Genomic DNA, 14,160 nt, shown 5'->3' on the forward strand with positions numbered 1-14,160 from the left:
TTGCCTCTTCAGTGCTTAACAGACAGAAAGTTTAACCTACACACATCAAGTAGCCGAAGCAACACTCCTTAATGGTTCGATTTTCACCTGCATGCACAGCCTAAGGGAATGCCATACTGACCCCTGAACGTCTGCCTAGCGCACAATGCACGACACTCAGAAACCCCTAACGACTGGATAAGATCACATTAAGCTACGGGCAGCACCATAAGAGAGCACCTTCGCTGTCTCCCAGAATATCTAAACCTCAACACAGGACATCTTCGAGTATCAACCACTAAAGTCAAACACCTCTCACCATAATGTAACTGACAGCAAACACCTCGCACCGTAATGCAACTGACAGCAAACACCTCTCATCATAATGCAACTGACAGAAAACACCTCACACCATAATGCAACTAACAGCAAACACCTCGCACCATAATGCAACTGACAGCAAACACCTTGCACCATAATGCAAGTGACAGCAACGCCAATAATTTGAAAGCACAACAGAAACCCCAGGAACACTCCCTACCTTTCGACTGACATTCAATGTGTCTCCACCTTACACACCACACACAAGCGCCAACCATACACTTATCCTTCCAACACCACAAACGTACACCTCTAAGTACACCGACATACTGGGACCCTGGCCAACACATGGTCACGTTGCAAGCACAAGGCCACCATTCTGGCTCCAAATCCTTCAATGCCACCTACATGTCTCGCCTTGAAAGCTATTAAGCACAGAGAGCTCCGGGTACTTCTGATCTGGAACCAGAGCACAAAGCACTGCAATCTTGCCTTTCCCTCTCCTCCCAACTAACCAACCCCAGCCACTCTGTTCCAGATCTGCCAGACCACCCTGAGAGATGCAAATGGCAGTGGAGTACAGTACACATCCTACTAAATCAGCATAGCAATTTATTTTTTCAGAAAACTCTGCTAGAGTTCTTCTTTGCTGATGAAATATCCTACAAAGGAATTTGTGGCAGGATGTATTTCAGCAAACTGTGAAAAACACAATGTTTCACTTAATTTGCTGATAAAAAATAACACAAATTTGGCTTAATTTAAATTTCGCTCAGAAAGGCAGTGCCACGTTTCACTTTGCTTTCTCGTTCTGGCTTGGCGCCAGTGAATTTCAGTTTATTGCAATAAAATAATGGGGCATAGGATCGCCTGGTCAAAGCCAGAAAACAAACTCTTCCATGTTCTTTGTTTTACTTGTATTTTTCCACCTGCTCCCTGCCAAACAATACCGAAAGAGAGTAGGGGTCAAACTCTTATGTCCATGATTGTCAAAAGTACTGAAAGAAAAGGCAGGCTGCAGAATCCCTGTTCATTCATACATGCCTTCATGCAATCAGGGTCATTCGCACAGCTGTGCTGTGTTTTAGTATCTGGTGAGTACCCTGCAGCAGCGGTCAGGAAAGCACCCAACACCCGCCTCACAATCACAGTCTGCATCGGCCCACAAAGCCACCCACACCCTGGTGGGGGTACACATAGGCTCTGCAGTAGAAGGAATAACTCGGTAGCTACAGTATGGCTGCCTTGTAGTTCTCCAGCAGCGCACATCCGTACATGTATAGCCCCAACTGGCAACGGGGACCCACCACCCGCCTCAGTATGTCTAGGGCTCAGGTGGTGGTGACATTCCCTACCTTTATCAGTACATAGATGACTCAGGGAGGAGGCCTCTACCCACCACACACAGATATAAGCAGAGAGAGCAATATGGCAACTTCTGTCACGAGGCTCTCCAAGACAGTTGTTTTAATAACAACTGTTAATGCAGCGCTCAGATACCTGCAGGTTGGTAGCGCTATATAAAAAATAGTTATTATTATTATTATTATTAAATTCCCCCTCCTCTGGGGCGGCTTTCTTCTTCCAACACTGCCATCCACTGTGTCATTCTGCTCACCTCCCCGTCCCGATAACTGTCTTCTGTTGCCCCTACCTCCGTCTCCCACCACACAAGCGAAAACGATTGGCTTTGCCAGTGTATGCACACTTTGAAGTTATCTTTGGCTGGCCAAGTATACCACCTTTTGGGCATGATCCGCCTTGAAGCTTCACTCTTCATGGTGCAGTGGCAGCTGTGCTTGTGAGGTTGCGCAACTTGCGCTACGGTTGGCGCGCTGTCCAGAATACTGACATCGTGAACGTTTGCATTAGACTCAAGCTATTGATCCTGGGGATGGACTCTCGTGCTAAATTGCTGTAGGGGGAGCTAGGGGGTCAGAGTGTTTTTAGGGACTGCTTTCCTTCTACTACCTACCATACCCACAGGAGCACCAGTTGAACCTGGATGCCAGGCCCAGAAGCTGATGCCAGGAAGCATGCTGTAAACTGGAGAGCCTGCACATTCCACGAGTAAGGCGCAGTCATGGAGCTGGATGGATGGTTCTGCAGGCTCTTATCTGCCACGAAATCCCCTGTTTCTTTGATCCTGGCATGCTGCATTGGCAATCCCTGTGTTGGCCCCTCTTTTGTCCTCTACCCACATCCCCTCCCAAATAACAAACAACTGTAAACATTGAGGCATGTGCTTCCTCTGCCCACATGAGCCCCACAGAGCAAGACGAATGGAGACGGCAGATCTGAAGCGCCTGCCATGGTCCAAGGACTAACAAAGAGCAGGAGGCGCTTTAAAGGGCCTGGAGATTGATGTACAGTGTGCTTTGTTTGTGTTCAGCTGCTTTCATTGTAACTAGGGGGACGGGCAAACAGGAGAGGGCTTACACAGGAATTTGCGAAACAGAAGAGAAGATATGAAAGGGCAGGTTTGTTTGGAAAGCGTGGCAGCTACAATGTGCGTCCCTCTGTCAGTTGAAAGAGGCTGTGCACTCAAGCACTCACTGTAGAGGGTGGGAGGTTTGCGGGGGAGCCATACCTGTTGCAGGGGCGCTGACATGTGTGAGTGAACTGAACTCTGCCAGTGGGTTTGTCATTCATTGAACCCTGCTCTTTTGCCCCTCCAGGTGAGTTCAGCTACCTGGGCACCACCCTGCGCCAGGCAGACATCGAACCGATGCCATCCCTGACGGACGTCCAGCAACTCATGGCGCTGTACGGGGTCCTGCCGCTGGGTAAGTGCAATGTGGGAGCACACCGGTCCCATCCAGTGCAATGACACATGTGCCATGTGCCGCGTTATGCTCCCTGTGGCATAAAGAGCGAACTGCAGCATGTATTTGTGGAGGGAGTCAGGGGGGCCAAGCTGTTTCTCCACCCAAAGGCCAAGCCCCCACACAGCATATCCAATCACAGACACAATTACACTAATAGACAAAGACAACACTGCTAACTAGACTATGTTAAAAAGAAAAAAGCCACCACCAGCCCATCATTATTAGGATTCAGTGCTCATAGTATCACCTGCTTTCACCTACCACCAGCATAGAGTGGTAGGGAGGATCGCTCAGGCGCAATGTGCTCGCCTTGGAAGCACGACGACGCGGAGCAACACAGGTTCAATCCCCGGGCCCGCGCTTAGAAACTTCTGGGTATTAAGCGTGTTATAAATAACCAATTACAATTACAACCAATTACAGTAGAGGCCATCTCAAAGGCAGGCTTTGAAACATTGGGGGCTATACCCCGCTACTGCCGGTGAGTGTTCGGCAGCATTCCTGCGTTAATGTTTACGGTTTTGGATTCTTACCTAATATCTCACTTTTGAGCAGGTGACTAAATATGAGCTCGACCAACCATGGTTATCAGAGTGATTATTTCACCTCTCAGCTAAGTTTTGCTCTACAAACCATTTACATGTTTCTAGTTATAGCAACAGCGCACACCATTGAGTCATGGCTCCTTGAAACAGAGATACGCGGTTTCTGTCGTTCACCACCACCCAAGAGACCATGGCGGTACTTAGTGGGCCTTTAATACCAGTCCCGGCATGAGTTGGGGACATCATCACACTGGGTTCCCCAAAACTGACTTGCTGTGCATGTCAAAATAATGCCGTCCATTGCAATGGGGAGCAGGATATGGTGGTCAGCTGGTTGTGGCTCCCTCCTCTCACCAGTCCCCAGAACCTAGAATCTGATGTCAGGGGCGCAGCTTAACAGAGAAATGTGTAATGTATCCAATACCGATTGCGGATGCGTAGCAGGCAGTGGATGAAACATGCGCCACACACAAACAGATGCAACATGTGTCCTAGAAAGAAAGTGATGGAGTCTTGAGCCGGATCGCCTCAAATTCTGGAAGCTCCTCAAGACTTCCCTTTTCACCTCCTGCTTCCCCCACTCCCTTACCTGCTAACCCCACAGTCACTGATATTGGTGACCAGAACCCTTATGTGTCCTTCTGGGCCCTGGCGTCCCCCCTCCCAATAGCCTTCAGCTTAAGCCCACTCTCAGCACTTGCCGTTGGGTCCACACTGGCATGTGCTATCTCACAGGCCAGCACTTACTGCTTTTGTCAGATGACCACTCTTTCCAAGTGATCTCTGCCTGGCACTTAACAGTTGCTTGTAACTTATTCCCTAGCACTTCCATTCATGGCACTCCTAAGCACTAACCCCCCTTCCGTACACCCCCTGTCTCTCTGCACTTGGACGTTCTGAATGCTCACAAGGCCGAGTAGGGCTGCCTCTTTCTTTCGTCATTGTTATCATAATTGCCTTTCATTCCCGTGTTCCCTCCCTGTTGCCCTCAGGGCACTTTGAAACACAATTTACTTGATGTATCAGAGCCTTACAAATGCACAATAAATAAATAAATACAAATATGTGACACACCCTAAGATGCAACATGCCTTCTACATAAAGAGATGCAGTGTGTGGTATACACTGAGAGTGGTGGAGTAGGTGTCACATGAGTACCAAGTTATGTGCCAGAATGCTTTAAAGCCTCAAATCTTTCTGTAGAATCCCTGCACAGACGATTAGTCTGAAGACAATTGTATCCTCCTTGAGGAAGGTGACAACAGGGATCCTCCATTCCGCCTCCCATTGAATGTTTACATGTGCCCACGGGGTAGTATAACCAAGATTCGCAGGCTATGGGTACCAGATGTACACAGATGATACCCAGATCTCAAATAAGCTAGACCATGCAGGGGTAAAGCAGATTAACCTTTCCAACTGTCCAGACCATATGCTTGTCTTGATACAGAAACATCTTCTTTACCTTAATAGGTCCAAAATTGAGGTGGTATCTCAAGCCACTTCTAATGGTCCACCTCACTAAGAGCAGCTTCCGCGCCAAGATCAAAGGTCAACAATCTGACTTTGATTTTCAATTCAGAGCTCAGCTTCACAAAACAGATGAATGCAGTTCACAAAGAAACACATTTCCTTGTATCCCTGATATGAAAGATCTCACCCCACCTACAAACAAACCACTGCATGAAGCTCATTGGAGGTCTGATAATGGCAAGGCTTGACCATTGTAATTTGGTATACTCCGGCCTTCTCCATCAATTGACAGACTGGTCACAAAGGTTGCAGAGCCAAGCAGCGAGACTGAACCTGGAGAGATGCACCAAATGTTGCCCTCCCCCCACCTTAAAGTATGCCACAGACTTCCTGTAAACTCAAAGTCATATGTGCCATGCACAAAACATTCTATAGCAAGGGACAAGGACACTTTCAGAGGTTGGCCCCACTATATCCCTCCGAGAAACCTGCCTTCATCTAAACTCGAAAATATCTGCCAATAGAAGATCAGATGTCAAGCGTTAGTGACAAAGACCTTAGGGGGATAAGGACCTAACCTGTCAATCATCCAGAACCCAGCTGGGGGAACATAACAGAGCCACCACTCCTACAGAGAGATTCTGAAAGCAGAACTGTTCAGAGGTGCCTTTGACTGAGGGCTAGTTGTCACGGTGCTCAAGTGATGGTATCATTGGCCGGACTATTACCTCGAGAAAATGGCCCGACACAGCTGGCTCCAAATGTCTACCCTTCTTCACCTGTACCTCATTATCTCTAACCTGGTCTATTAGAGAGAACTCTGCCATAACCAGGTACAGAACCCGCCTCGGGACGACCTTCAGTGCCCATCGAACAGTGAATGGTTAATTACCCCTCATTATCACTTCACCTGTTGCACCTATCTTTTGCCGTTCACTTCTGTTCATGTTGAACCCCGCTATATGTAGAAAACGTGCTTGTATGTGACCGAAGGCAACATTGAGGCGCTATATAAAAAATATCCATAGAGATGCAACACATGATACACATAGTAGAATGGGATATGTGCTGCAAACAAAATGAGACATCATGTTTAATACACAGAGTGGCAATATGTGATACACAGTGACAGTGCGTGTGCGCTCTACACAGAGATATGCCATGTAGTTGTCACAGACATGCTATATCTAATAAATCGCGATACGATACATGTGTCTCTGCACATAGAGAGATACATCATGTTGACAAGCAGAGATGTCACGTATGTTACATAGATGCCACATGGATTTTACACAGCTGGAACATGTACTATTCCATTATATCACACAGTGTGGCCCCAGTTATTCACAGAGATTGTGAATTGCATGTTTGCAGAAGTTCTTGCACCCTATGCATAGCGCTATACAACTTAAAAGTCTCAGGATACAATTGTGTTTGGGCTGGCCCAGTCTTTCATCATTCCTAGCATGATAAAATGTGTATCATTGAGTTTGGTAATGGTAACATCTGTTATTTACAGCACACTGGGACAGCAACACTCTGAGGTAGGAGGGTCTATACAGAACCAATATTATAATAATAATAATTATTATAATTAAAATTATTAAAATGTACACAGCATGGTCTCTTGTGTCGTACATATATACAACCTTTCACAAGCAAAGTTGCAATATTTGCTTTATAGAGAAACATGCTATGTGTGACACTAGCAGAAACATGCAGTGTCATGGGCCTGCAGAGAGTGATGCAGAATATGTCCTGCACAGTCTTCAGATGATCTGATGAAAGAGGTGCTCATCTCTCTTTTAAAGCAAAATGGGCAACAGTGAATGGTATAGGCTAAGCCTACCTTAATGAACCAATCTTGTGGTCCCTACCAAAAATCTTCTGTATGCACGAGGTCTTAACCTGATTGGTTTAGAACAGAAAAGGTAAAGGGGTGAAAACATGTGATAATAAGTCCCAACCATATTCCAGTCTGTTTTGTTCAAAGAGTCTCTCTGGTTAATGGATCTCTCTGTGGTTCCTGATTAAAGCAGCAGGTCTCACTTGAAGCTGAAGCGAGACCAGACTCTCAAGCTCCTGCAAACCACATTCTTTTACCTTATGAATGGGGTCCTCCTACCGGGGTAGCCTAATGTAGACACGCAGTCCCAGATATGACAGCTCACTATTAATGATACTGAGGTCGGGAGCTGGCTTCAGGTTGACACAGTTAATATGAAAGGTTGTTGGGGATTCCTGTCTCCTTTGTTAACCTCTGCAGCCAGGCCCCATGTGCACTGTGTTGGTATTTTAATCACTGCCACCAGCTGCAGGGCCCAACAAAAGAGCAAGGCAGATCCATGGAGCCTTTGTTAATTATTCGGGCTGGCCATGGCAGGAGGAAGGTTGTCCCCCCCTTTCTGGAGATGACATCGTGTACTCATGGCTGTCATATCCCATCTAAATATGACAGGACGGACTGTACCTATAGGCTGTGTTGCCCACAGTACATGGGTCTAGACATTTGTCGTGGTGTGAGCATAGGAAAATGTGTGTGGATTAGCCCTATATATTTTCCTGAGGTTGCTCTACCATCATTCCATTTAATTAAAAATGTCCAAAAAGCCCAGGTGAGCGGATGGTCACCCATCCGAGCGGATGGTCGAATTACTCACATGCGCCTCAGCATGTGAACCGCCACCCTACTGAGGGTCTAGTTCATCATCTAGGCAAAAGAACCAGCTGAAGCCATCTGCATTTCCATGCTGGGAGCCTGGCTTGTGCTGGAGGTCCTTTTCTAATGCCTGTACAGATAGGGCGCACCGCAAAAGCTTAGGGTTCTCCCCTTGCATGGCCATCAACCATCAAAGAGAACGATGGTCTGTTTGGATAGTTAAATGTGACCCAAAGATGTAGGGTTACAGCTTCTTTACTGCCCACACGGTGGGCCGAAGGCCATGTCTAGGGGTCTGGTAGTGTTCTAAAATATACAGAGGGCACAGCCGAAGGCCATGGTGGCCAGTGGTGCGGAATAAATATATGGGATAACAAAACCCTTTAAATTCAATGAAAAAACATTAGTTAAAGATCAGTTAAGGTAAGAAACTTATTGCAATAAAACCCCTGAAATTCAATGCATTGGGGAACTCAGGACCAGTTTAACTTGACGCATTCCCATTCCAAAGCCCAAGAGGACCTATTTATTAGAAGAGAAGGGCTTCACAATGTCATAGAAAATGGCATTATGGGGGATATATATTATAAGGGAGATCTGAGTTAAGTCGGTCCTGAGTTCCCCAATGCGTTGAATTTCAGGGGTTTTGTTGTGATATGTTTCTTACCTTAACTGATCATTAACTAAAGTTTTTTCATTCAATATAGAGTACATACATTGTGATAAATCAGTGTTTATTTCTAGTGCTGCAGTGGATCTTGAACAGGCGAGCTTTCGTTCTGAGGCCGTCCCATCATATACCATAGCCACTGTCCGAAGCAGTGTCTGGGAATGTTTACCATTGCACCAAATCTTGAACATTCTATACCTAATCAGAGCTGGAGGGAGCACAGGGAGTCAAGCATCGTGAGGGGAGTGAGCAAGGGTATTCAGGGACTATGAGTGAAGGGGGCAGGTAAACTCCTGAACTATTGGCAGAGGGTGCAAGAGCACTCATGAATATTGAGTGGAGGGAACTCAGTGACGCATGTACTATGTGTGGAGTAAGCACAAGGACTAAGACTATGAAATGAGGGAGCATGGGGGGCTCATGGACTGTGTGTAGATGGAGCACAAGGACTCAGGCTATAAGGGGGAGGAGCACTGGAACATGAATGTATGAGGCCCAAGTTTTCATGGAAAATGAGGGGAAGGAGAAGGAGAACTAATGGACATTGAGCGTATGGAGAATTACGACTCATGGACTACAAGGAGAGGGAGCAAGGGGACTCATGGACAGTGAGTGGAGGGAGGGAGCACAAAAATTCATGGGCGTGAGGGAAGGGAGCACTGGGACTAATTGACTATAAGTGAAGTACAAAATATGATGAACTGTCAGTGAAGGGACAGTGGGGGCTCATGTAGAGTGAGTGGATGGAGGGAGCATGTCACTCAAGGACAGTGGATGGGGCACCAAGATTCAAGAGCTGTGAGGAAAGGGAGCAGTGGGACTAATACACTATGAGTGGAGGAAGTACAAGATATAATGGCCTAAGAGGACTGTGGGGGCTCACAAGCTATCAGGGGAAGAAGCACAGGGACTCATCGGCTATGAGAGGAGGGGTATGGACACTCAGGGATTTTGAGTAGATGGAGTACAGGTAGTCATGAACTATGAGCGGAGAAAGCACATAGACAGACAATGGAGGGAGGGAACAAGGCGCTCATGGACTGTGGGTGGAGCACAGAGGCTCATGGGGTATGAATGGAGGGGGTATTTGGAATAATGGGACTATGAGTGAAGAAAGCACAAGGATGCATGACCTGCAAGTGGAGGGAGCAAGGGGACTCATGGGCGTTGAGTGGAAGGGACATGGGGACACATGGAAGGTGAGTAGAGGGAGCATTAAAACGCATGGAGTATGAGGGGAGGGTGATAAGGGACTCGTGGACTATAAGTGAGTTAGAAAAGGGACTCAAGGACTATGAGAGGAGGAAGCACGAGGGCTCATGGACTATGAGTGGCAGAAGGACAAGGACCCGTGGACTATGGGGGAAGGAGCATGAGGACACACGGAGATTGAGTAGAGGAAGGGGCATGGAGATTCTGGACTATGGGGGAAGGAAGCACTGGGAATAATGGAATGCGAGTAGAGGGAGCATCGAAATGTATAGAGTATGAGGGCAGGGTGATAAGGGACTCATGGACTATGAGTGGCGGAATCACAAGGACTCATGGACTATGTTGGGAGGAAGCATGGGAACACATGGAGAGTGAGTAGAGGAAGGGGCATGGAGATTCATAGACTATGAGGGGAGGGAGCACCAGAGGTCAAAGTGGGCGGGCGTGGTTCTCCTATACTTTCCATTTTGATGTTTCACTGTTCCTATACTTTTATTTTTAAAAGAAACCGTTCTGGAATGGTTAAGTTTTAAAATAAAAGTGTAGGAAGAAGTTGAAGCTTGCACTTCAGTGCACTTCACTGAACATTAGCTTAAACAGCAGGTGTGTTTGTTTGGGGGTTTATTTGTGTGTGGGAGGGGGTACAGCGATGGGGTTTGTGGAGAGCGGGGCAGACCAGCAGAGAACATAGTTCCACTACTACTTTTCGTACACTTCGACCACTGGGGAGCCCTTGGAATAATGGACATTGAGTGAAAGAAGCACAGGGACTCGTGGGCTATGAGTGCAGGAGCATAAGGACTCATGGATGTAGCTGATTAAAATCTGCTTTATTCATAGGCATTTGCCAGCTCACACCCTGTCAAGACGGCGAAGTCCCTAATAGATTAGTACAAATAATTCCCATCTCGTCACTCACCCTTAACAAGATAATCTTCCGGCATCCACACCCTGTGCCCCTCTTCCCTGACCCACATGTTGATTCCCAGGCTGTGGACCAACCTCCTCTTATTACCTCCCATCCCTCCATTAGGCCATGATGTCTCTCCTGAGGCCTGTCTGCCTGGCTTCCCCTTCCCTCCATGACAGGCTGTACGGGTCCCCGGGGCAGCCTCCTCTCCGGCTTCAGGGATCACTGAAAAAGTGCGAACCCTTGACTTATAATATTTAACCCTAATTTAAACAGTAATTGTAGGAAAAGCTGCGGATCCCCTGACATTAGGCGTGTGCTTTCCTTACCTCATGATGTCTGCAATAGCCAACTGGGCAGAGGAGAAGGAAAGAGGACCCATGCCAAGCTGCTCCCATCTCAACCTCCTGGAGCTGCCGCCTCTCTCCCACTACTCTCCCAGGGCCCCTTTGCTCCGAGCCAGGCTGACCCGTGAGAAGTCCTGCTCTCTGGTTAGGTATTAAGCCTCCCCCTTCGAGGTTAGCAGGCAGCCATCTTCTCTCACTGCCTACCTGCAGCTCCGCATTGATTCTAAGTGAGGCGTAGGCTGTTTAAACGAGGCCTTGGCCTTCACTTGCCCCCAGTCCCCCCCACCCGGTCCTCTACCTGTGGGAGCCAGCCTTGGTGCTGCACAACTCACTGCCAGGAGGCAGATTGACCTCATGTTGTCCTCTCAGGAACCTTCTATAGCCCGTGACAGCGAGTGATGGATGGGCGCGCGGAGCTCTGCCATTGTTTATCGCTGGAGCATGTTAAGTACTGACTGGGCCCTCCGAGCAGCCCCTGAACGAGGAGGGCCTGTCAGACCCTTTGTGCCCGGCCTGTATTACATGACCAGGGCGGCTCCCTTTACACGTGAGCTGTTTGTGAACTGCGGTGTGCAAAGAAGGCTAATTACTGGAGAGAAAGCTTAGGACAATCCTGAGTAATTGCTATTAATCATACTAAGTGAGGGCCTCGGACGCTGCTTATTCCGTTTCCATTACACAGTCACCCAAGTACACAAGTTAGAGGAGCACCACACGTGGCCGGAGAAGCTCTTTTAAGTTACACATTATAAGTGAGCTGAAGCATTCTCAACCCTATGTTTCTGTAAATTGAAAGGAATACCATTGCCAGAAAGCACTCTAATGAGAGTTTGAAAAAAAAAACATGAGCTACCATCCCACTTTTCACTGCAAAACTATTCTCCGGCTGTTTTACCTCATCAAACTCTTTGACTTTCTCATTTAAAGCCAAGAAAACCACAGAGGATGTGACTTATGTTTTATTTGGAGCTGCAGCGTCACCACCTAACGTTACAATTATTGATTTTTATTTTTTTTGTCAGGGTCATCAACCGTTCAGATATGCGTAAATTGTCACTTTCAGAATTGTCCTTTTACTCACCAGTCTTCAAGAATAGTCTTGACAACATGTGCACAAGCCTGACTGTCGAACTTTTTCGCTGTGAAAGGATAAAGGTCATGTTAGGTTAGGTGCACATTATTTACACATCATCGTCTTACTGCATCGAGTGCATCGACGATTCCATCTACTTCTCCACCCTGAGGTGGGTCCTGGAAGAGAAAGCACACAAACAGGTTATGCAAATGTACATCACTCACTCCTCGTCTTCGTCATCGCTGTCGTCCTCCGGCCCATCGATGATCATCTGGTCCCTCAGGAGGCTGTGGATCATCCGCCAGCAGGATTCCTCATCGTCTCTTTCTTCCCTAACACTAGGCGGTTTCTTGAAAAAAGGAGCACATCTTTTACGCAGCACAGGATTCTCCAGCAGGCCTGGATATCTCCTTTTGCGTGGGTCCCCGGAAACAAACCGTACTTCACTGAATCGGCAGTGATTTTACTGTCGGGATCATGCCCCCTAGTTCCGTGGCCAAGTCCCGCATCGCGTCTCTCGCATAGGGGCAATCCCAGAAGAGGGGATTCTCTGTCTCGTCCACCGTGCAGCTCCGGGGAAGTTTCTGAAGTAGTTGAGACCTCTGGTGTGCATGAAGGCTCGCACCGGCAGACCCCCCTGGGTGGCCATCCAGGCGATGTCTTTGTGCTTGTTCGTGAGCCTTCTTGATGCGACATTGCCCAACATGCGCTCTGCGGCCTCTGAGGATAGGGTTAGAATCTGTTCACAAACGTCACTGTCACGAATGCTTGTGTGGATGGCCCCAGTCTTCCACTGGTCCAGCGCTGCCCCCTCCAGCTGAAATTCTCAAACAAAAAGCTCCACTTCAGCGTAGTACCAAGGGGCGATCCAGCTGTATGGGATCCTGGCGTACCACTCCACCCATCCGAGCCTTCTCCTGACCGGGAATAGGAAGAAGCAAGCCATCAGAAAACCCACGTGACTTTCATCACTGCTCCTCAGCATGACCCTCATGCAGTTGCAGGTGAAGAAGCTTCTCCACATGGTAGGATTGTCCGGCACCCCCTTCCCACTTTTCTAATGTGTCTTATACATGGTGGCTCTTTTTACTCTATCCATCTTGGAGTTCCAGATGAAATAGAATACCATTCTCGTGATGATTTTTGCAGTCACCTTCGGCACTGGCCAGACCTGCGCAAGGTACTGCAGAACCAGGCGTACATCGTTCAGCAGGACCAGCATCTTCCCCTCTATGGTCAGCCTCCGTAGGCTCCATAGCCCCAACTTTTGCTTGGCTTTCACCACTTGTTCATCCCATGACGTTGTCGCGGCCTCTTCGTAGCCAAACCACACCCCCAGGATCTTCATGTGGATCGGTCTGATGGAGAAGGTAGAGGCTTGTACGCTGGGTTCCAGTCCCAGAAGAGCATGCCCTCTGACTTTGTGCAGTTTATCTTGGCCCCTGATGCTTTGCCGATGTTCTCGCAGGTCCTTACGAGGGCCTTCACGGAGCCCACGTCTGTGCAGAAGACGGTAACATCATCCATGCACAGGGAGCACTTCACCTCTCCCCGCCTGTCACCTTGAGTTCTCTGATGTCCTTGTCTCGTCGGATGTGTTCCGCCATGAGCTCAATGATGCAGACAAACAGCAGGGGCAAGAGTGGGCAGCCCTGTCTGACACCTGACTCCACTGGGAAGGAGTCAGTCTTCCATCCGTTTACCATGGCGGTGCTGAAGATGTCACGGTACATCGTCTGCACCATGTGACAAAGGAAGTCCCCCAGGCCCATAGCCCGGAGGGTCCGGTCCATGAACTCGTGGGACACTCTATCGAAAGCCTTTTTCTGATCAAGACTTACCAAGGCCGCTCGGACCCTGCAGTCATGACATACTCGATCATGTCCATGATCAGTGCCAGGCTGTCTACAATCTGATGACTGGGTATACCGCAGGATTGGTCCGGGTCTCGGGAGGATAGCCTAGTGGCAACGTGCTTGCCTTGGAAGCAAGACGACACACGGCATAGCAGGTTCGATCCCCGGCTCCACACTTAGAAACATCTGGGTATTAAGCACGTTATAAATGACCTATCATAAATCTTCCTGATAACCTTCTGGTGCCGGTTGGCCATCACTTTTGCCAGGATCTTGTAGTCCACG

General features: G+C 48.2%; 1 protein-coding gene across 1 annotated transcript in view; it reads left to right on the forward strand.

Moving 5' to 3' along the window:
• Nucleotides 1-14,160, forward strand: part of IQCA1 (IQ motif containing with AAA domain 1) — a 1,010,495-nt gene that overhangs the window by 803,149 nt on the left and 193,186 nt on the right. Inside the window, exon 14 of the mRNA XM_069615989.1 lies at nt 2,979-3,086. Coding sequence (XP_069472090.1) covers nt 2,979-3,086 — 108 coding nt within the window. The remainder of the gene's footprint in view (nt 1-2,978; nt 3,087-14,160) is intronic.

The sequence above is a fragment of the Ambystoma mexicanum genome, chromosome 9 (genome assembly GCF_040938575.1).
Source record: "Ambystoma mexicanum isolate Mex_15411 chromosome 9, UKY_AmexF1_1, whole genome shotgun sequence".
NCBI lineage: Eukaryota > Metazoa > Chordata > Amphibia > Caudata > Ambystomatidae > Ambystoma > Ambystoma mexicanum.